Genomic DNA, 24,566 nt, shown 5'->3' with positions numbered 1-24,566 from the left:
CAAGATGGATGGATGATATTCTGGAGGTGACAGACTTGACCTTGGGGGAGCTGGGGGTTGCAACGGCCAACAGAAAGCTCTGGTGTGGGCTGGTCCATGAAGTCACGAAGAGTCGGAAACGACTGAACGAATAAACAACATAAGGTGAACCAGCTATGGTGCACCTTATAAGCATCATAGCTGGTGTGTATAGTCTTTTAGACAAGTGACACAGGGATACTGCAAAGGCACTACTTATTCCTAACCACAAATGTTTAGGAATAAGTTACAAGATAGGTAGAGTGCCGCCACCAAGTTTTCTGATAAAATGGTAACTCTTTCCTGTTGTTTTGTTTTCCATTTTGAATTATAAATGTTCTAAAAAAACAAAATAAAAGCCAAACGATATTCTCAAAGTCTTAGTTTGTGTTGCCTAGGGCTGTAAGCATTTATCAATTTAGTGCACAATCCTATGCATGTTTAGACATGAAAAAAGTCTTGCAACTCCCAGCATATCCCAGTCAGCATAACTGGCTGGGAGTTATAGGTTTTTTTCTGTCTAAATATGTATAGGATTTATTTATTTATTTATTTTATTACATTTATATACCGCCCCCCAGCCGAAGCTCTCTGGGCGGTTTACAACAATAGGATTGCATCCTTAATTGGTAATCAACTAATTTTAGCAGACTAAGCAGTGAGGACTATTTCTAATTTGGGAGTGGGGCTAAGAGTGAACCGGGCACTTGTTTCTTTTTGAAGGCTTTTTGGGTATGAAATGTATCTCTAACAAGGCAATAAAAATATATATTAAAAATGGTTTCCCCTGACAATTATTGGAAGCTTTTTATATATTAATTTAGTTACCTTCAATTTACTCAAAAAGATTAAAGCTTTGGTAATATGTATTTTGTTCTTACATTTGACTAATTAAAAGCCAAATGATTAATCAACTCAATTGTGGGTGTAATTCTATGCGTACTTGGAATAAGTCACACTGAACTCAGTGGGAGTTACTTCTGAGTAAATATGCACAGGACTGTGCTATAATGGACCTTACTTTCCTCTAACAAGTCTGTTGGAAAATGTCTGGGTGCAAAGAAATCCAAGACCTGATATTCATGTTCATATTGCTTATTGTGAGGAAATCAGATAACTGTTGGAAGACTACCAAATTTGTTCATGACATATATATATATATATATATGAGAGACCTAAAATGAAGTATAAAAAGGATATTGAAAGGACCATTTGCAGTGGTATATCTTGGAAGAATAGGTCAATGAAAGTGCATTGATACTACAAATTGTAATTGGCTGTCTCATGACAACAGCATTGGCAGAATAAAAATTAGGAAGTTAGGAAAAAATAGGTCTGTCTCTACCTTGCTGCAAAAAGCTCATCTGTTTGTGTCTGAGCTCTGCATTTCCCTTTGGTTGTTCCCATTTGGACTTTGGGAGTACAGTTTAATTACTACATTCACATGCAATTTCTTTATTAGCTGCTTGACCTCTTTCAGTTATGCAGCTCAATAAGAGAGGTTTGTTTTTGCTTGGCTTGCCCTTGTTCTCAGTTATCAAGCAAGTTAGCCAACTGGGAGAATAAACCCAATTACTGACCTTGTTGCATAAGCTAACTCAAAGTGAATAATTATTCAACAAAATACAATCGGGACTGAAAGCCCAAAATAAAAAGGCTACAATTTAAGGGGGTAAGAGAATGGGTGAGTTTGAGCGGCACATTGCATTTTGATGGCGGGATGCAGCTGGTATGCTGCTGACAGTAATTGCAGCTGTATTCATTACCAAACTGACATTTGGGCTTTATTCTCCAAACCTAAACGAGCTACTTGGCAAGTCAGGGAAACAATCTCAGCAGAAGAATGTAACTAGTATATAAAATAGGGGGGTGGGGTGAGAGGGTTTATCACTGCAAGGTTCGGAATGCACCACTGATCAACAGGCAGGCTTGACGGGGCTCTACTGCCAGTTATGAGTCATAATTAATTAGTGCCAGTGGGTGTTGCTCTGGGCAGTTGGCAAGGAGGAGGGAAATACCAAGTGACTGGGGAAAGAATGTGGGAGTGCTGGGGAAAGATGGCATTTCTTACAGAAAGGCTGGCTTTGAGGCAATTATCATCGTTCTTTCATGCATCAAATAGCCAGTGGTTCTTTTGGCTGGAACAGTAAAAAAAACCAACCCACAACAATTAAGGCTTCTAAAAAAGCCCAAGTGCTCTGCCTCGCATTTCACAGAGCATGGTTGATAACGCTTCATGTGTTCCTCCACTTAGAAATGTCACACTGCAGAGTGCCAAATCAAGAAGACACAGAGGTGCAAATGTCACAACATATAACCGACAGAGGGAGCATCTTTTATTTGTTCCCAAGCATGGGGTTTGGGAAAGGTGTAAAGAAAGCTATTTTATATGTACTACATGCATTTGTGCCACTTTTTCAAATCTAAAGATGCGGCGAACGTAGCAGTGATGGGCTAAGAGGAGAAGTCCACTTATGGACTCGTAACTGGTTAAGGAACAGAAAGCAGGCAGTAAGATTAAATGGACAGTTCTCACAATAGGTTCTCGCAACTGTGGGGTACCCCAAAGATCAGTGCCTTTTGGGATTAGTGCTTTTTAAACTTGTTCATAAACGATGAAGAGTTAGGAATAAGCAGTGAGGCGGCTAAGTTTGCTGATGACGCTAAATTATTCAGGATGCTAAAAACAAAAAGGGATTGCAAAGATCCAAAAGGATCCTTCCAAGCTGGGGGGATGGGTATTAAAATGGCAGATGCAGTTCAATGTAAACAAGAGTAAAGTGATGCACATTGGTACAAAAACCGCCATCCCCTCCTGCACAATTTCACATATACGATGATGGGGTCTGAGCTGGCAGTGTCTGACCAGGAAAAGGATCTCGGGGCTGTGGTGGATAGCTTGATGAAAATTCAACCAGTGTGTGGCTATGGTGAAAAAGGCAAATTCCATTTTGGGGGGTATTAGGAAAAGAATCAAAAATAAAACTGCTAATAATTGTGATGCCTTTATGCTATGGCGCAAACGCACTTAGAACACTGTGTACAGTTCTGTTCCCTGCACCTCAAAATAGGCATTATGGAGCTTGGAAAAGGTGCAGAAAAGGGCAACCAAAATGCTCAATTGGCTAAAGCAACACCCCCACGAGGACAGGTTACAATGTTTGAGGCTTAGTTCGTTTAATCAATAGAAGGTATATTTATTTATTTATTTATTTATTTATTTATTTATTACATTTGTATACCGCCCAATAGCCGTAATAGTATCCAGAACTACTGTTGATTATCATTTCTGATGAAGAGAATGACAGGACAAATGAGGTTTCAATGGATTTATTCTAAATCATAACTCGTTTGAGGGTATTTATGCAAGTTCTAACATTCCGGACCTAACCAGAGTACAAATAGCTCAGCCTTTCTCATTCACTTGTCTTCCTGTGCTATTGCCTTCTGGAATGGGAGGACATAGCATTAAAAAACACACCATCTTACTAGGTCCCCAACGGAGTGGAAGCTCAGCTGCCAACCTCCACCTGTCTCCACAGGAACGTTTTTGTTCATTTGCTCCCATCCTCACCAATATGAATGACACATGAATGACAAGCTTGAAAATTGTAAGTGGGAGCCACGATAGGCTCACTTCTATACTTTTTTCCACGTGTTGGAAATTTTAATGATTCTTCAGTTTGGATTAATTTGTTTTAAATATGCACAGGTAGCTTTCCCCTATTAGGATATTATATACAACATACAGACCCAACTTTACAGTTTATTTGTAACATGACCTTGAATGAACATATAGCATAAGCTAAACCAGCCTCCTATTTTATACTGACCTTCAATATCTTTCGGCCATCAAATGACTCCCTTTCCTTGAAAGATTTGCCTGCAGTTCTGTTACTTTGCTCTTCAGCTGCAAAATAAATAAATGAGAGTATAGCTTGTGTCAATGTCCCTAAAAGTATTTTCGCAGATGGAACACAACTCTGCACTCACTTTTTATGCAAGAAAGAAAACCTGCAAATTATTTCCAGAAGTACATTGTCAAAATTCCTAGAGTCATCAATATTGTTGCAAGGATTATTCAGGCTGACAGCTTAGTGTAATAGAATCATCCACGGGAAACCAGAGTCTAATAATCAGTGCTCTGTCAAAGCATGTTTCATCAGTAAGGCATTCTCTCATATCTTGAATTACCAAGTCCAGCATCAAATATCTGCAGAGGGCTAACCAGATAAGGCTGTTGCAGCAAAAACAACAGTCTTGTGACACCTTAAAGATTAACAAATTTATTATGGCATAAGCCATTCTCCCCTAAACTGCTGTCCTCCAGATGTTTTGGACTGCAACTCCCAATACCCCTGACCACATGTCATGTTGGTTGGGGCTAATGGGAGTTGAAGTTCAAAATTTTAAAGGTTCATACACCAGCTCATCTTCCCATGCAATATATGCCCTCAATTGCCGGTCATGCCCTACTGCGTTCTGCATTGGAGAAACAGGTTAGTCTCTGTGCCAAAGAATAAACTGCCACAAATCTAGCATCAAATATGGCAATATTCAAACACTAGCAGGGGAATACTTCAGTCCCACAACGTACTCTGCCAAAAACCTTAAGGTGCCCATTCTTTAACAAATGAACTTCAAAGACATATTTCAACACAAACATGCTGAACTAAAATTCATCAAGAGATTCAGTTCCATCTCCTGTGGCTTGAACAATGGACTGGATGAGAGCTAATAAACTGAAACTCAATCCAGACAAGACTGAGATGCTGTTAGTGGGTGATTCTTCTGACCGGATAGAAGGTGCTCAACCTGTTCTGGATGGGGTTGCACTCCCCATGAAGGAGCAGGTTCGTAGCTTGGGGGTTCTCCTAGAACCATCTCTGTCACTTGAGGCCCAGGTGGCCTCGGTGGCGCAGAATGCCTTCTACCAGCTTCAGTTGGTGGCCCAGCTACGCCCCTATCTGGACAGGAATAACCTAGCTTCAACCGTCCATGCCCTGGTAACCTCCAAATTAGATTACTGCAATGCGTTCTATGTGGGGCTGCCTTTGAAGATGGTTTGGAAGCTGCAGCTTGTGCAAAATGCAGTGGCCAGATTGATAACCGGAACCAGAAGGTTCGAACATATAAGTCCGATTCTGGCCTGCTTGCATTGGCTGACTATACTTTTCCGAGCCCAATTCAAGGTGCTGGTTCCAACCTATACAGCCTTACACAGTTTGGGACCACAATACCTGATGGAATGCCTCTTCCGACATGAACCTACATACACTACACTCAACACCTAATAATAATAATAATAATAATAATAATAATAATAATAATAATAATAATTATTTTCTTACCCGCCTCTCCCTTTGGATCGAGGCGGGGAACAACATTAGAACAGGAATCAATACATCTTAAAAATTAATGATTTAACATTGATCTGGATAGGCCTGCTGGAAAAGGCTAGTCTTTAAAGCTGCCTTAAAATCACACAGAGGAAAGCTTGGAGGGCAGCAACAAGGGAGAGGGCCTTTTCTGTGGTGGCCCCCCAATTATGGAACTATCTCCTTGATGAGGCCCGCCTTGTGCCAACATTGTTATCTTTTCGGCATCAGGTTAAGACTTTCCGTTTCTCCCAGGCATACAACAGCATATGCTGAGTTTTAACTGACTCCAATAGCTTTGGCCTCACTGAGTGTTTAAAGGACTGGTGAAGACCTTTTTATTCACCCAGCATTTTAACAGTCTATAAATAAATTTTAACTTGGTGTTTTAAATTTGTAATTTTGCATCGCTGCTGTTTTTATCTGGTTGAGCTTTTATATTTTATTTTATATTATGGTTTTATACTGTTGTTTTATACTTTGAATGGTTTTAATTTTTGTGAACCGCCCAGAGAGCTCTGGCTATTGGGCGGTATAGAAATGCAAGAAAGAAAGAAAAAAATTGTTTCAAATGTTAACTTTTTTATGTTTTTAAATTTTGTATATTGATTTTTAATGTTCAGTCTTCTTAATCCAATCTTTTTAATCTTTGTAAACCACTCAGAGAGCTTTAGCTATGGGGTGGTATATAAATGTAATAAATAAATAAATAATTTCTATCACACCACATGTTAATCAGCTCACCAATGCAAAGATGTCTTTATTATAGAAGAGTGTTGAAATTAATGCAAAGCATTTTTAGGGCTTGACTATAGCAAACGTTTCTATTTGCCAATTTAGTCATTGTCATTTTATAAAATGCAGCAACTTGCATCCAGCCTACATTAAACAAATCTTCCTTTTAAAAGGTAGGAAATACAGATGAACACAATAACAATCTTGTTTAAGAAGTAATACAAGAGCCTAACTTCCTTCAGACACAAGGAGAAGAAGGAACCAAATATCTGCCAGATGTGTAGGGTGTACTGAATGTTTCAGCTAAAAGGTTCCTCCTTGCTCCTACTCCAAATATGAGCAACCTTAATGAAGGAATTCAAACCCTGGTGAGGGTCATGAACCCATTATCTTCTGCCTAAAGGCCACAAAACAGTAACAAATGAGCAACAGCAAACCCAGGAATCATATAGCAATCTCAAGGATCAAAGCAGCTGCTATATTTTCTCAAGGAGACCTTAACAAATGCTCACCACTAGGATCTTTCCGAAAGATTGTGTTCATGACAGTGGCATGGAGTTTCACTCTATCCCACTCTTTCATCATCAGCCCAGAGGCCACAAACCGATCCATCAGTCTATCTGCTATTAGCTGCAGCCTAGGGAAAGGAAAAGTAAGGAAGGAAAAAGCTAATGGTGACAAAGTTTTCATTTATGTATTACTGTGATATATACTTGAGTGTTCATAACCCTGAGGGGAACGGACATGGTTTTGGTAATAAACACTGTACATCTGGCATTTGTGACCTGGCATTTCTTCATGGCGGCAGGTCAACAGTGGTGAAAGTTAGAAGGAACTGGTGGTCCTGGCGTACAGGGCAAAACGTTTCAGCCACTGTGCTTAGAATGCAAGTAATGCATCGTTCAGTGGAAAGGATGTGAAAATTGCTTTAAGTAAAAAAACAACATTTTACCACCCTTTGAATATGTTTTGCTATCCCATTAAAATTAGTTTATCCTGGGTCCAGGTACAACATTGCAATGTGGAAATCAGAAATTTAGGGAAGATGCTTGCCTGAGATAAAGGAATGACCTCTGAATGACAAGCATTGCTTCAGCCATTCCTGAGCTGGTCATTTCTCATACAGGATTGATTCCACAATGTAACTGGGTACAGCCAATAAAGGTGGGAGAATCAGCAAGGTTAGAGCTTGTTGAGATGATCTTCTTTTCATCTCCAAGCATGGTTTGTCTCATTCCCATTCTCAAACTTTTGTTTCTTTTTCAACCACAAAACTGTACATTTCAATGCACGTTTTTAAAGTGTGCACCCAAAATACTCACTCCCCACCCCACAGACTAAACATGAAAGTGCACATTTTTTTAAAGTGCACTTTTTGAAAGCAATCGCAACCTTTTCTGGAAATTTGTGTCCCCATTCATTTTTGGGGTTGTGAACAGGGCATATTCAAAGTAAAAATGAACCCACCCACCCAAAATGGTCATATATCCCTAGCTACCGAATACCTTGCTTAACTATGACACTTGTCTCTACTTCGACCTGGCAATGCAAATGTTATCTGGATGATGCAGACCACAGGCAAGTTGCCACACAGATCACTATATGTGGATGTGCACTAATCACATCCATTTTGGCATTAATCTGTAGAAATGCACAAGTGTAAACACAGGCTAGAGCTTCACTTGGACAGGTCTCTCTTCTGAAGATGCATGGTTCATTTATTTTCTGCTTGGCATAATCGAACCCTTTTGGTTAAATCTGTGATACACTTTGACTGCATTGTTTATCTAGGGATGCTTTCCATGGCTTGAAAAAAAGTGTGTTACATCAGTGTTCAAGAAATAATTATTCTGCCTCACCCCATTCAAAGCACATTTTGACGGAAATTCCGAAAGAAGGGAAACCTGGTGGAGTCACAATATATGCCGTCTCTCCTCGCCATTTCAGCTTTGCCTTGATGTAATAGATCCCCACCACAGTAATGGAATGACCAAAAGTGATTGAAAAGAAGCAAGGCAGTGTTCCCAGATTAAAGCACCTGCCCATAAATGGGCAGCTGGCCAGAACAGCCATAACTATTTAAAGCTGCAGCGAGCTTTTGGCTGTCTCTATCCGCAGAGAGCCATCAATCATAATGAAATATAGTTAGCTATTTCCATCAGTGAAATAAGAAATTAGTTCATGGAGAATATGAACTTGTTCAGTCCAAGAGCAACCACCAAAGCAAGTTCTCATTTATATAAGGCTCTAGAAAGTATATAGGTTCTATAACTTCTTAAAGGCATTAGTATGATGCCAATTCTAATTACAGCTCAGCATTATTTAAAAGTCTAATTACGGAACCAGGAAGTTTGTGAAATATATAGAATTTGACATTGCTAGAACCTACGACTAGCCCTCCCCTATGCATGGAAGTGCGATGACTCACATTAGTGCTAACTGTAAGCTAAATGTGCACACCAGGGGATGAACACATTTCAACAACCCTGCAGCTCTTCCATATTGTTTCTCCCTTCAAAGCATTGAATAAGCCTCATAGCACCATGGACAGAGAGCGTTCATTAAAACCAAACGTTCCTGCCCATTGAAATGAGAGATTATCGCGCAAATGTGAAATCTTATACAATCTTTTCACTAAGCCCATTAGGAACATAATTTGCTGGATAGTTCATCCGTTCCCAGCTGTAAGTTGCCACCTTGGCCTTTTAGGTCTTGCTCAGAGATGGAACAATAATACGGTTATTCCTCCTCCCCCTCCAGTCACTATTTGCTTGACATTGCTTGATGAGCGAATGCTTTAGCCTGCTGGCTTTGAGCTGTCCCTTTGGGACAGTTACTGGACAATTTCTAGTGTTACTGATTGAATCTTCTCCCCCCCCCCATTCCCCCCACCCCGGCAGTCATTTGCTTTGTGGTGATACATCAGTGATTTTTAAAATTAGAGATGACAAATGTATCATTACACATGATACTAAAACAAATTAACAGAATGCCTCAATTGAAAATGGTGCTTTATTATGTTATAAAATTGATCAAAGAAACGAGACAAATTAAAATAAATTATGAGTTGTTGCTACATAGGAGCTATCAGAGCATAACCTTATCTCGCTGTTTCTCTCCCTCCAATCCATATCAAAAACAGAGAGGAGCTCCAACATAAACCAGCAATAGAGAGAAATTGGATTCTTCTGCTTTGCTGAATCAGTATTGAGGAGCAAACAAAAATCAGAAAGGATATCTGCTTCTCACATTGATCAGTTAATAGGATATCTTTTAAAGATGGTCTAAAAAGAGAGGGTCCCTCTTCTGTAATGTATCATATTAATTGCTAATATCGTTTCAGTCATGTACATAAGCACAGGATGTCTAAATCCTAAATCCACTTGCTCTTTTAAAATATAAGAGCCAGCAGTGACTATCTGTCTCCAACACTGATCAGTACAGAGAGCTTCCTTGTAAAGCAGAGAGCTGAAATAAAGAAAAACACGGTCATCCTGATCAAAGCTAAAGATTAATTCGAAATGATCTATTAAAATCTTATTAATTATTTACTCTGATGAATTTCAAAGACAAGGAAGAAAGAGGTTGAAATGTTCAATATACATCTGGAAACAAAGGACAATTGAAATGGCCTATTGAAGTCCATGCTGAAGTCTATGGTTTCATATGTTCCAAAGTTTAATACAAAGTAAATGAACATTCATACAGACATTACATAGGCAAAGCAAAGAGCACTACCAAATTGTGGGGAAGTGCAATTCAGCAGTCAACTTCATAGACAGTGGCTAGCAGAGGTAAGTTTGTCAACCAGTTCCTTAAATCGAAGCTAGTGAGAGAGGAAATCGTTTCTAGTTTTTAGAAATACTAAGATTAAGTAGAAACTGCACCAATGGATGCTCTATAATTATTTCTTCAAGTAATACCATTCATTATCAGCCCAAGGACAAACTCATTACAACCATCTCTTTACTTACAGAGAAACAGAAATATCTTGTCTCCTGAATGCCTGGTGGTGTATTTCCTGGCAGGAACAATCGAACTCAGAGGTGGAGAGGCTTCTTGAATGTCATTACATTACTTTTGCCAATTCAAATACAATTTCATAACTTTATGGAATGAAAATGATTGCAGAAAAAGCAGAGGAAACTTACTTGTTGGATCCATCCTTCATGTGGACTTTTGCATACAGAACGTCCATCATGGCTGGATCATCATTCATGTATTCTATGCCTGCTACTTCCACTGTTAGCGGTTTGCCTCCAGCAATTGTGCTTCATAAAGGGGGGGAAAACATACCAAACTCCGTTCATATTTAACATTAGATGGCAACTGCATATTTCACTACTTCAGCTACGCTAAACAAAGCCATGTCTCCAACACAATTTCTTTCTCACTTCTTAATGAATATTTTATGGACTGCTGCTGTTAAATTGATGCTTTAGTGTTGCTACTCTTTCAGTATATTTATATATTGTTTAATTTTTATTTTGCATTATTTTGATTACTTTAACCCTTTGTAACCTGCTTGAGTGGATGCACATTTTAAGATAATAAATAAATAATAAACAGCGAAATCCCCAGCAGCACACCATTCAGTTTTCAGCCTGAAAAGACAGATTTATTGTTTATCACTGTTGACTTTTCCAGTTGTGCCTGCTGTTCTAGAGTCATACCAGACCTTGCCTTGTGACTTTTCAGGAAATGTCCATGGCCAACTTTGTCTTCTACTACACCAAATATTCACAGAGGCCCAGTTCAGATGTGATGATAAACAATACAATGTGGTTACGTGCATGAGCCTCAGGCCACAAAAAGGAGATCAGACGCTTTCGCTTCCATTTTTAGTTAACCTTGAGAGCTATGTCCAAACCCTAAACTATGGTTAATCTTAACTTTGGTTAATTAAAACAAGCCAGCTTCATAAACTATGGTTTGAAGTTGGCTTATTTCAACTAACCAGCTTTGGACATAGCACTTAACTGTATTTAGCCTACAACAGAAGTTAAAACAGCCAAGCTCCTCTGGAGGAGGAACATGAGAAGAAGGAAGCCTGAAGCTCACAGTGGCACATTACCTATGGTGACCACATGAAAAGGAGGACAGGGCTCCTGTATCTTTAACAGTTGCATAGAAAAGGGAATTTCAGCAGGTGTCATTTGTATATATGGAGAACCTAGTGAAATTTCTTCTTCATCACAACAGTTAAAGCTGCAGGAGCTATACTGCAGCTATACTGTGACCATATTTAAAAGAGGGCAGGGCACCTGCAGCTTTAACTGTTGTGATGAAGAGGGAATTTCACCCGGTGCTGCATGCATACCAATGACACCTGCTGAAATTCCCTTTTCAGTACAACTGTTAAAGATACAGGAGCCCTGTCCTCTTTTTCATATGGTCACCCTAACATTACCGTAACAACAAACCATGATTTATTGTTAGATCCTAACAACATCTCTTATTTTGATTTTGTTGCCATGCTCTCAAATATTCTTTGCAGGTGATAAATTAGCGTCCAAGACACTGTAGCGAATAACACTGTGCTGTAGAACACTGAAACACACAACTTAGATGCCTGCTGACTTCCTCAACTCACCACAAATTTATATACGATTATGAAACATACGAACAATGTATATATTCAAATTATTTTTCCACACTGATTATATTTATTTAACAAATTGCTTGGTAGTCATAGCTGAGCTGGAATTCCATAAAGCAAATCCATAGAATTTCATGCAGGTGAGTGAGTGGACTGATGTAGAAGGGATAGATCTCTCCACTTGATTTTGGTAGTAACTGCAGAAGAAGTTACCTTCTGGTAGAAGGTAATTTAAGAGGCTAGTATTGTGCATTTCCATTTTGGTTTCCCCTCCTTGGTGGCCAGTATAGAAACGCAAGCTGATAGTCTCTTATCAGGCTAGTTAAAAAAAGAAGCAAGCAGGCTAGTAACTTTTGTGGCCTTATTCACAAGGCTGCCTTGGTCTCCATCAAAGCTAATGTGATGTAACCATAGGCAAGACAGGTCGTACAGGGTCAAACACAGGGGTGTTGTGGCATAGAAGAAATTTCGAGTCCCGCTGCTGTTAATGTAGAGGCATCAACTGTAATACTTCTAGATATTTCACAGCACAGTGCTAGCACTAAATAAATGTTAAATAGTGCAATCAATTGTGATATTTCTTTCAAACAAAATTAACTGCCAACACCTTTGAACATTAAAGCAGAGATGGATAATTGCATCTATATGCAATTCTGTAGATAGTAGCAGAATTCACATGGCTAAATCCTTACAGCTTGTTTTCAAATAATGCAGACATAATTGTTGTTGACTTTTCGCAATGATGACCATTTTTAAAAATCTAGAAAAACACGGTTCTTAGTCCATTGTGTGGCTAAGTCCCTATCACCTACTAATGTCAAGTTGATGACACAATGCACAAGGCTCCTGAAATTCTCGTATTTTGGCTGGCGTCAATACCCAGCTCAAATTTGCAGTTGCCCCCAACCCTGCCCTGTGGATCAAACCTCTGACATTACCCCGAGCTTTGGAGGCACTAAGCAATGAGAGGTCTTGCCGGAGTGCTTCTGAAGCTCAGCACTGCAGAGTCAACCCCTCCCGTAACCTCTGCTCAGGAAACAGGTGGGAGGCTCAAGCCATCACTCTCACACTAGACTGCAAGGGAATGCAAAACGAGAGATGGACAGGGGCAAAATCTCTGACCTTGCTGTGGGGTTCAGGGGCACTCAGAAACAGGAAGACATCGCACTGCTTCTGAGCACTTCAAGACATGCTGACTCTGAGTGCCTCTGAAGCCCATTGCAAGGTCAAAGAAAAGCCCCTGACCACCTCTCATTTTGCATTTGCTACAAATTCCTTCATTTACTTGAGATTTAAGGCTGCCTTTTAGGGCCACACCCTCCCAAAGCAGTTTCTAACAGATAACATACATGAAAGTAAACAAAAACAAAAAATAAATCAAAATAGACTAAAACAGCAGAGTGTGACTACTATAAAATTATCAACAACAATACAAATCAGGGCACAATGCTCATAATTATTTTTAGCCAATGTAAAACCAATTTAAAATGACATTGCCCCAAATCCCTCTAAAAGAAAGAATGGGTCCTTGGAGTCTATTTGAAGGCCTTAACAGATGGGGTCATAAGAATTTCAGTCAAATTACAAATCAAAGGTGGGGTCACGGCCAAAAAAGCCTTGTTGATCCCTCATGCCTGCCAAATTAATTCCTCTCCTTGGTGGAGAATAGCTCCAAGGCTCATCTCAATGCATGGGAAGGTTTGCATGGGTGAAGGTGGTCCTTCAAATAACCGGACCCCAGAATATTTAGGGCTTTAAAGAACAATACACACCAGCAACTTAGTGCAATATGGATGTCACACATGCTGATGAACCTGCCCCTACCAAGATCTGGGTAGTTGTATTTTGAACCACTTCAAGTTTGTGCTTGCCAGGTAAAAAAAAAAATTCTCCACTAGAGAGGTCATTTGTGGACCTTGCACTGGTCTCAGTCTCCAAGCTAAAAATCACTGCACTAGACAGTCTGTCCAAAAATATTGGAAGCATAACCGTATTTGGGGTGGGGGTAGGTAACCCTCCAGGACTGTGCTTGCTACTCATTCGAAATCTCAAACAATATGGCTTTGTGCAGTACATTATGACAACTCCTGCACTGTAAAATCATTGATCTATTGTTTCAGGACTGATTTCTCATGCAGTTTGTGCAGCTTCAACATTCGCTGCCTAGGGCTTCTTTAGGAAATGACTCTCAGGGATATACGACCATCCAGAGGAAACAGAGCTATTTGCCAAAGACTCTGCTAGTGAAAAAGTGCTAAGGCAATGACATTTTTCTTGCACTTCTGGGTGGGTTGGTGGGGGGAATCAATCGTTGTTCATATACAAACGCTAGAAAAGGAAACTGCTAGAAATTTTACAGTAAAATTGCAAGCAAAAAGATGCTCCTAATTAGTTGATGTTAAGAACAAAATACAATAAAGCCCTTGCCTTGTTTTGTGTATGCTTTTTACTTATTCCTAATAGCATCTTGCTGGATTGCTGCAAACTGGTGCATTTTACTCCCCCTTCTATGCTAGGCCCCGTTCTAGAACCAGCCTTCTTCTTTTGATAGCTGCAGCTGGGTGACCCAATCCTACATGATTGCCATGCTTCTACTTTACTCACTCAGCAAAATCTTCTTTACATCTCTGCAGGAGTTCCTGAGCTTTCTGGATTTCCTGTTCATTCAGGAGTACCAGTGTCCCAATAGTCAGATGGAGCTTTGCTGGATTCTGGAACAAACTACTGCTGACACCATAGTCCTGTAGAAAAGTTTAGAAATTCCTTGAGTGATAAAGGTATGCATTCGAAATTCTGTAGGCGTTTATTACTTCTAAAGGTCACAAGTCATGATGGAAATTAAACATTAATATGAAAGCACAGCAATAACAAACAGGAAAGGTTTTTGGACTAAAAAAGTAATAAATAAATAAATAAATAAATAAATAAATAAATAATAAAAGTCCAGGTAAAAAAATGTCCATATTTAAATTACATTTATTTATTTCAGAATATTTATATACTGCGTCCCATTTTTTAAAAAAACTCCCAACCCAGTTTACAACAAATTATAAAACAATGCATCTCTATAAAAACACAACGTTTCAGGCACAATCCTATTCAAGTTTAGACCAGACCAAAACAACAACAACAACTCCTAATGCCCAGCACTCCCTAGCCCAGCTTGGCTGGCTGGGAAATGCTGCGAGTTGTAGGATTTTATTTCTGTCTAAACACGCATACGTTTGCACCTTTTGACAAGTTAATGGTTGGGAAAAGCCAGGGTAGATAAGTAAGTTTTCGATAAGCATCAGAAGCACATGATTGTCGGCGCCTGACATAATCGCAGCAGGGAGGTAATTCCAGAGCGAGCGAGGGAGCCATCACAGAGAAGGCCCATTGCCATTTCTTTGCTTGCTTTATTTTAAATACATTTGTTCTTAGCTTCATGGCTGCTCTGGAAAAGGCAGGTGCCCTACAGGGAACTGTCTTGTCTTGCCTCTATTCAGCCACAGTGTTAATTTTTGCACTTCAAAAAGTTGAGAGATGCTGCACAACAGAGTGGCACCTAATCCTTCCTTTCTTGTGTACTCATTTCCAGAGGGGTCGCTGCATTGGCTTGTTGTGGCAAAAGCAATAAAGTGTCTTTCTTGTGCAATAAGACCGTAGTTTTCTTACGCAAGTCACTGTAGGAAGAGCACTGCAGATGGCACAGTTTGAAACATTAGAGCAGTGAGGGCTTTGTCAACAATTAAGTGCACAAGTTATGTTTTCAATGAATGAGAAATTGCTATGTGGCATCACCCAGAGAAAAGTTTTGTTAATCTCACTGCCAACAGGTCCTGTAGTGAAACAGTATCCTCCAACTTCTCCCAAGGGATTCCAGTGCTATAGTTAATATCATCTATAGTTGTGGGGTGCAGAAGGGATCTATACATGCAATGGTAACTTACAACATTGCGCAGCACACATATGGCTTTGTTACAACCAGCTATCCAAGTGGGTGACAGCAAATGCGAATCAGGACTGAGATAGAGAAGGGAAAGGAAAAACAAGGTATGGGGCAATGTATACGGGCAAGTCCTGGGAGAGGGAAGCATTCACAGAATTGTCTTTTGATTTTTAGGAAATGTGCATTAAAGCACACTTGCAGGCCCCACCCCACTAATGATTTTCAGCCATAAATCTTCCAGCTCTAGCTGTCATTTTTAAACTTGGCATGTAGAGTTTACATACAGTACCCCCTTGTTTTTTAAAAAGGAAAGAAAAAATAACAACATGGGTGCATTTATATTTGCCTACAAAGGGAAACCATTTCCAATGTTGGCCTTAATAAAAAACAAACATGGCAGCCAGGTCAACTGGAGGAGAAACCAAGAACACCACTCTAGGATCTTATTAGAATATTATTAGATATTCTAGTAAGAATAGATCTAAGGTGGTATCCAGTTCCATCAGCTGAACCAAAAGGGAGGTGATTCTCATTTCTCCTCACACCCTCAATATCTGCTCCGGAGAGCTGGGAAGCCCTCTGGAGCAGGTGGAGGAAAGAGAAAGAAAGTCCTGGAGAACTGTGGTAGGGAGGAGAGAGGGGGGAAAGGCCTGTTACACTAGTGGATCTTGTTAGCACAACTTTGGATTTCACCCTCAGAGGTATTGATCCCTGAAAATTGAAAACTTGACACAGGCCTTTTTTGTGGTGGGACCCCCCAGATTTTCTGACCTAAAACTCCTGTCATCTCTCATTATTGCCTATGCCCATCAGAGATTTAAAGAGAAAATGTCTCATTTCAGGTTTTTCTGTCCCCTTGTCCTAGAGAAACTTTAAAACATAAGATGAGAACAATAGACTGTATAGAAACCATGATATTGCTCTATATTCTGTGACTGTAGACATGACCCTATCGGTTCCTAGGCCGATTGGACATAGGCATGAGTCCACAGACAGAGCTGGGAACTCTCTGCCACCATCCATACCCTTTATTTATTTATTTAATTAAGTAAGTAAATGTAAATGCCACCTTTTAATTGGCATGCTCAAAGCAATTAAGAACAAAATGCAAGAGCTCCCTGGAATTTACCCCTCTCCCGTTCTTTTCATTCTGCCAACTGCTGCTACCAAAACAAACTTGAGAAAAGGTCCTAAATCCTTTCTGTGTGAAAATGGATTTATGATATGCTGCAATCGCTAGCATTTGTTCACATGAACTTTTCTTTAATCTGGATCTAGCACCAGAAGCCATTTAATCCATAATGAACACCAGGAGCATCAAAAGATGGGGAGACAGCAGGGGGCAGGTTTGATATGTTCTAACTGTTGGCAGCAGTTCATTTTAATTTCTGTAATGCTCGGAGATATGACGAGCACAAAATATATTAACACAATAAATAAGCAGCTTTTAGGGAAAGGGGTGTATTTCACCTAATCCCTTGGAGCGCTGGTGGCAGAGAAAGCAGAATCCATGCTATGATTACTATCAGGCTAAGCATCTGACTTTTTTTCCTTCTGGAGCTTTCCAGGAATCAAAGGCACTGTGCATGCCCCAACAGCTTCCAACCCAGATGTTGCACATCACCAGGAAAGAACTAAACTATCCTTGAGAGGAAAGCCAGCTGCATAGAGTAGCAAAGTTCCATTAATTAGGCTGACCATATGAAAAGGAGGACAGGGCTCCTGTATCTTTAACAGTTGTGATGCAGAGGGAATATCAGCAGGTGTCATTTGTATGGAGGCAGCACCTGGTGAAATTCCCTCGTCATTACAATATTTAAAGCTGCAGGAGCCCTGCCCACTTTTGTATCTAGTTAGTCTAGCATAGCGCCTGCAGCTTAAAGCGTTGTGATGAAAAGGGAATTTCCCCAGGTGCTGCATGCATACAAATGACACTGGCTGAAATTCCCTCTTCATCACAAGTGTTAAAGATACAGGAGCTCCGTCCTCCTTTCCATATGGTCACCCTACATTAATAGTAAGGAAGGTTAATGATTTCTTCTTCTAAATTATCTGTGCGAATCAGGCCTATAGCTGCAATTCTTTTATTTATCTTTGCAGATCTCTGGCAGTCTTAACAGCACCATCCTAACCATGTTTACTAAGTAGTAATTCCCACTGAGTTCAGTGGGTCTTACTCCTCACTAAGTGTGTTGAGGTTTGCAGCTTTAACCTTATGCAGTTTAACCCAGATGCCATATCTGAGCTGACTGCTTTGACTGCAGAGCCTGCAGCAAAGTTGCACCAAGCTGATCTAGCTTTCACAGGCCTATGTATTCTGTTTAGATGCTTGCCTGCTCTGAGAACAGAGAGCCCGTAAGCCACTTGTTGAAATCTCAGGCCATAGTTTGCTACTTAGCAATCATCATGGTGCCACTGAATTGCATTGATTTCTCCTTTAAAACTGTGCTCAATGATGTCTTTGAACCCTGCAGTACTTCAGTATCCTACCAACAACAGAGACAATTAACAACAACAACAAAGACCCAGCAGCATATCCCCCTGCCACACTTTAAAAAATAAACAAACACAAATTTAGTACATGAGGAGGAAGGATGGTTTACAAAAATCTAAACTGAACTTTGCCACAAGGTGCATGTCTACATTCTACATTTTTTCAGCATTTAACTATCCAGAGTAATTTGGAGTCTCCACGTTATGCTAGACGAAGGCTACCATTAGCCCCAGGTTGATTCTTATATGCTTCCAACAAATTGCTTATAAGTTCTGCTTAGATGTAAGCTTATAGTAGTAAATGTAGCAGTTATCTTTTGATATAGCAACAGGGGCATAAAAAGTTATTGGAACAGTCTGGAGCTCTATGCATACAAGGGTTTCCTGGACTATCTCGTCTGTGAATAAGCCCCATGGATAACCACCGAATGGCAAAAGCTGCTCTCTTGTACTCTGCAAAGTGCAATGCACACTGCTAGTGCTATGATGATGCTGGACATATAGGTACAAACCTATCTTGCACGAAGTAACAGAAGGGCAATGTAATTAGACACTTCCATATATGCAAATGGTTGCCAGATTTCATTTGATAAGCAATTGTCTTTAATAAATCTTTACATGTGGTAGAGGCAGAATGTATTGCATCTATAAGTACAGTCAAATAACTATAGTGTGACACTAGGGGACAAGGCAGATAGTAATCTAGTGTATTCTGCCTCTTCTCAGTGTGTTTACTTGGCTTCAGAGTTCTGATTTATCTTTGGTCTGACTTTATTCTGGAACATCATAATTAAAAAACAAATAATTCCCGAATTATCTCCATTAGTTACCCCACATCTGTTCTTAAAATATGTAATTGAGCTTAGAACTGAATTGGAAGGTCTAAGGTTGCTTCAGCTTTCACTACCCTTACTCTTCTGGTTAGGTCAGCCTTCCCCAATCTGATGCCCTCTAGATGTTTTGGACTACAGCTCCCATCAACCTCAACCAGCATGTCTAATCATCACGAATTGTAGGAGTTGTAGGCCAAAACACCTGGAGGGCACTGGATTAGGGAAGGCTGGCTCAGATACTTGGCTGGTCCAAGACAGAGCCCTTCAACCCCTTCTTCGAATTCCCCTACCGTTTCCAATTCAGTTCTAGTCTCAATTTTGTATTTTAAGAGCAGATGGTACCCATCTGGTTTCCAGTTAAAGCAGGAAAAAAATGTTCCTAATTATGAATGTCCGAGAATCAAAGTCAACCTACAACTTAAATCAGAACTGTAAATCTAAGTAAAGACATTGAGAAGAGGCAGAAAGCAGTGGACTACTACTGGGTTGTATCCAGTGATGGCTTTCCGTTAGTAAGAAACACTTCAGCTTGTGCAATTTTGGGGCCGGATGGTGTTTTTAATCAGTGCCCCACAAAAGCTGTTCCTGGAACACCCTCTGGAGCAGAATAGGATATGACACAGGAAGCTGCAGTAGGTAGGGTAGCACTGGCAAAAACCAGGTGCCCCAACTTGCCCAAGCAGAAGTGCTTTCCATTGCAGCAAAGCCACTATTGGATGCAACCCAATGTGCCTGGGGTAGTCTGTCCCACAGAACCATTGCCCAGCTCTTAATCAAACTAGGCAATTCAGCTTCTTAGCACCTTACTTTGTACACCTTCTCTTGCAAGGCTGGGTATACAATTTCTTGTTTTGAAACATCTACGAGACATGCCTTTTCTGGTTTGATGGACTCTCAGTTCCATGATCTGATTTTACTGGAATAAATGTCTATAGAGTAATTGCAAGTGTGCACTTAAATACTTAAACATGCTGTTTTAAATGCAAGTAACAATACAGACGTTTAGATTATACTTTTTCTTTCTCCATGTCATATATTTCTGGGAGAAAGAGAAGAAACTTTTCAAGAATTAAGACGTCTATAACATGCCGACTGTTCATAAATGTACTAAGTGTTCCTAAGCATGCTTAAGTGCATGGAAAGAAGCAAATTCCATTTAAATCTATATAATTTATTCCAAGTACATATTTTAGGATTCGAGTATCAGATTCTAAGAAGTTCAGTTTAAGATATTCAATATAGTTGCCTTCCAAACACTGCCCTCTGCTGGACATAAAATCATGGGAAGACTGCATTTATTTTATCATATCAATGAGCATCATTATCACATGTACCTGAAATTGTTTAGGGCTGAAGGCTGGGAAACAGATGAAGGAAATGAAGGTTTTAAGGGAAAAGGAAATTGATTATATGGCTGTTGAGGTTTTTCCCTGCCAATATTTTCTTCATCTTTACATTGTAGAGAAAATGCTAGTGGGGCAATCTCTGAAGTTATTAAATGAACTGCAAACACAAAATGATATTTTCATAAACATTCTTATTTCATGGACATTCTGCGTTGGGCTTAGGAGACACATTAACCTGGTTTGCACAACCTAAATAAGCCACCATGGCTTATTTGAAATGTGGCGTGTGCTGGCCAAGATTTCCATAATCACCACCCAGGCACAGCTTATTATGTCATCTGAACCTGGGCAGCATGGCTTGGCGGAGGGAGAGTTTAACCCTCAAATAACCCCTTCCATCCAGGTTCACATGACACGACAATCCCTGGGTATTTCATATTCAGAATGATGACTAGCACGCGCCACAGTTCCTTGAGGGTAATGTAAACCTCAAAAGGCTGTTGTGTCATGAGAAGTGAGAACCAGGTTGATGAGAAACTCTGGTTTGTTTAAATAAGGAACTTAATGCTTTGAAACAACTCACAACAATGACAGGGGAGGAGAAGGGAGGGGAGAGCACACTAGCCTGAGGCTCACTGTTACTCATTCATAACACTCTAAACTATGATTTACTATTACATGGAACCAGGCCTATGTTCTAATTAGAGAAATAAACCCTTAGCCTATTGATTTTTATTTTATTGTTTGCCTGGCCTGGACTTCACCATCTTAGGCCTTAGCTAGACCCGGGGTGATACCTGGGATCGGCCCTGTGCGTCCAGATGATGCACAGGGGATCATTCCTCCCTTGCCCCGGGATATAGCCCTACCCTTTGGCCCCGCTTTTTCTGTGGTCTCAGGACCGTGGAGCATGTGGCCCGTTTCCACGGCTTGACCTCACTGTGCCCTTTGGGGCTAGGGTGGGGGGAGCAGGGAAATCAATTTTTTTTAAAAAAAATACCTTGAGTCGCCTGAGCGCTTGTGTGCTGCTGGCCCTTTAAAAATAACAAAAAATGGCGGGCGCAACGCCTCTCTTCTTGAGGTCGTCGCGCCTTACGTGTAAACAGGGGCGAGATCTCGCGTTATTCACAACTCGAGGTCTCTACTCCTCTCTCTCAGATTTTACAGTAGGCCTAGCAAAGGCCTTAGATTCTAGGGACTGATACCAAATGCCAGTATTTTACGTTTGCACAGGTGGCGTACAGTTATTTTTTAATTTATCTTTTCCCCCCAGAAAATATTTTTCTGGTCATATATTTTAATCCATTTTAGAGTTTACAGCAATACATAAAAACGCATAAGAGAAACTTCACAGGCATAAATCCTGCCTCTGCTCTAACGCATGCTGTCAGTGTACCAGGAAGGTATTACCCTTTAAAAATTGTTTCAAGTTATTTCCAGTTGTTCTATCTCTGTCAAACCCAAATCTTAGCCCCATAAACCAACCGAGGGAGAATATTCCTTAGATATACTCCAAGAGCTGCAAGATCAGATTTGCTTCTTTGCTTTTAACAAAAGCAAGAAAAACTTGTGAGGATCTCAAAGTTTTCAGCAACCTTGAGGGTTTTTTCTCCAAGTAGTTGAAAGAACACTTCAAACATCCTGATTCAGCTATCACTCCCCCTTCCCTCAAAAATCCTTACCTGAAAGTTAAGGTGAAGGACAAAAAGCTCCTATCATTTTCCACTGGGGATTAGGAGCTTCAAGCCCCACAGTCCCCAGACACAAATGACACCAGAAACAACACTCCACTCAGCAGAGGAAGTCCCATAAGGAGCTTCTACTAGCCCCACAATTTTGGCTGCAAATAAAGGAAGTAAGGTAAAAAATGTATCCCTTTCTCAAAACACTAGAACCCGGGGACATCCCATGAAGCTGATTCGTGGGAGATTCAGGATACATAAAAGAAAGCCCTCCTTCACACAGCACATTGTTAAACTATAGAATTTGCTACCACAAGATGTAGTGATGGTCACCAATTCGGATGGCTTTCAATGGCTATTAGTTCTGATGGCTATGTGCTACCTCCAGTATCACAGGCAGTAAGCCTATGTACACCAGTTGCTGGGAACATGTGCAGGAAGGTGCTATTGCACTTAAGTCCTGCTTGAGCGTTCCTGGTCAGCAGCTGGTCGGCCACTGTGTGAATAGAATGCCGGACTAGATGGACCCTGCTCTGATCCAGTATGGCTCTTCTTATGTTCTTAAAAGCCCAAGTTGGGTGAAGGGGACATTGGTGATTCAAACTGAGTCTGCCTTATTTGAGAAGGTGATTTTTGCATTTTGAGGTCCTCCCTATCATATAATCACCCCATCCCTTCTGAAAATACAACCACCAAATAATTAAAGCTATGAACTCATTATATGACTTGCCCACCAAAGAACCATTTGTTACTTGGGGCAGTCCTCCCCTCTAAGGAGGAAGCATAGCTCATTGGTAGAGCACATGCTTTGCATTCAAAGGTTCCAGTTTCAATTCCAAGCCTGTCGTGTGCTCAAACCCTGGAGAGCTGCTGCTAGTCAATGCAGAGATGATACTGGGCTACCCAGACAAATGTATGAGGCAGCTTCCTATATTCCTATGAGTAAATTACTTTTACAGTATTTGTATGGAGACTTCTCATAAAGGCAAACAGGCATCTGTCAACGGCCCCGCTCAGACAACACGCTAAACTATGCTGCTTAACCACCCATTTTGTGGTAATTTATCTCAGGTGATTCTGTCAAAAGCAGCAGTAACATCAAGAAAAGCGGTAAATAACTGGGTTCATTTTGGATACCTTTAATCTATTTCTTAATCAGGTGATTTAATAGAACATCAATCAATTGTTCTTTTCCTTTTCTTGGGACCCACCAGATTCTCTGAAATAATGTTATTTAGAATGGCCCATTCTTCCACCTTATTCAACAAGAAAAAGGTGTCGCATTTTGAGGTGATGTCAACAGGCTAATTGGAGAGTAATTTTTTGTAACCAGTTATAGTTTTGTCTTTTTTGAGTATCAGCGTTTCAAAACTCATTTATCATCCATTAGGAAACTGTTCACAGAAGTTTAGATTATGAAAATTTATGATGGCATGTCTAGCAATGGTCATTATTCAGAAAGACGTCAGAAGACAAAAGTTCCTTGCCAAGGATATTGTTACAATATAGTCCTTTGATTAATCTTTTCGCCTCCATGGGGGCTAAAGCTGGCACAGATATGTTTCTTCTAATCCTGGAAATTTAATTTGAAAAGATAATACACAAGTAGTTGATTTATTTGATAATTGAACAATTTGGCTTTCCACCCTGCTGACATAATTTGGGCATCTACCCTCACATTCAGTGTTTTTGACCTAGATATGCGACAAGATTCGAGAATGTTATTGCATCTTTGTTCACAGCAACACCTTCTAAGTGAGCTCAGTTATCTTAAACACCCATCTTCCTTTGTCTTTAACAGTTGTCTGTAATATTAATGTTGTTTCACTAACGATCTTTGTATATGAGTTACATCAGATTTAATGTTCCTAGCTATTATATGTAATTCCTGCTTGAATTGCCTGCAGGCCTCATCTTACTAACCCATAATAGGCCTGGATTCCCTACACTTAACTAGCATAGGCCTTATCATTTAAATAAGGGAGTCATAATAGGCAAGAATATCATCACCCACTTCTGCTCTTATCCCTTCCAGATCATATTGCCAGAGCTTGGCCATGGGCAGCAATCTGAGATGAACCAGGTGTTGGGGACCAATAGTCAGGACCAAACAACAAGTCAGGAATGAAAGGCAACCAGGAAGCAAAACAGAGAAACAAGCTGGGAGTCAGGGCCAAAAAACAAAGCAGGACCAAAGGGGGGGGGGGGGAAACAGGTGGGAAAAGTGAGGAGCAAGCTAGAAATCGGGACAGAAGGCTAACCCAAGATACAAGAGCATGTCAGAGCTCAAGGAAGCCATCATTGCTCAAGCAAGGGTCAGCTGGAAGAACTTTATCCTCCCTCCTAACCGGAAGGAACCAGTGGCCAGTACGAATAGGTGGAGTCAATCCAGAGGCTGAAGGTAATTCACTGAGAAGACGGCCGCCTGAAATGCAGTGGTTCATGCAGATCCAGCAGCTTCTAACACAAACTGAGACTTACTGAAACGTTTGCTACCTATTTTGAAGTTTTAAATCCTTCCTTACATCTTGGTCCATGATGAGTTCATCCA

The 24,566-nt window shown here is 40.3% G+C and overlaps 1 protein-coding gene across 2 annotated transcripts in view; it reads right to left on the bottom strand.

The window, feature by feature from the left end:
• Nucleotides 1-24,566, bottom strand: part of ASCC1 (activating signal cointegrator 1 complex subunit 1) — a 73,069-nt gene that overhangs the window by 24,920 nt on the left and 23,583 nt on the right. Inside the window, exons 6-9 of one of the 2 annotated variants that reach the window (XM_063132987.1) lie at nucleotides 14,335-14,471; nucleotides 10,283-10,402; nucleotides 6,644-6,768; nucleotides 3,852-3,928 (exon numbers count right to left, since the gene is read on the bottom strand). In XM_063132987.1, the coding sequence (XP_062989057.1) occupies nucleotides 3,852-3,928; nucleotides 6,644-6,768; nucleotides 10,283-10,402; nucleotides 14,335-14,471 (459 nt within the window). The remainder of the gene's footprint in view (nucleotides 1-3,851; nucleotides 3,929-6,643; nucleotides 6,769-10,282; nucleotides 10,403-14,334; nucleotides 14,472-24,566) is intronic. The other variant, XM_063132989.1, reaches the window with a different exon arrangement.

This window comes from Elgaria multicarinata, chromosome 8 (assembly GCF_023053635.1).
Source record: "Elgaria multicarinata webbii isolate HBS135686 ecotype San Diego chromosome 8, rElgMul1.1.pri, whole genome shotgun sequence".
NCBI classification, from domain to species: Eukaryota; Metazoa; Chordata; class Lepidosauria; order Squamata; family Anguidae; genus Elgaria; species Elgaria multicarinata.
This window is presented reverse-complemented; position numbering and strand designations above follow the sequence as displayed.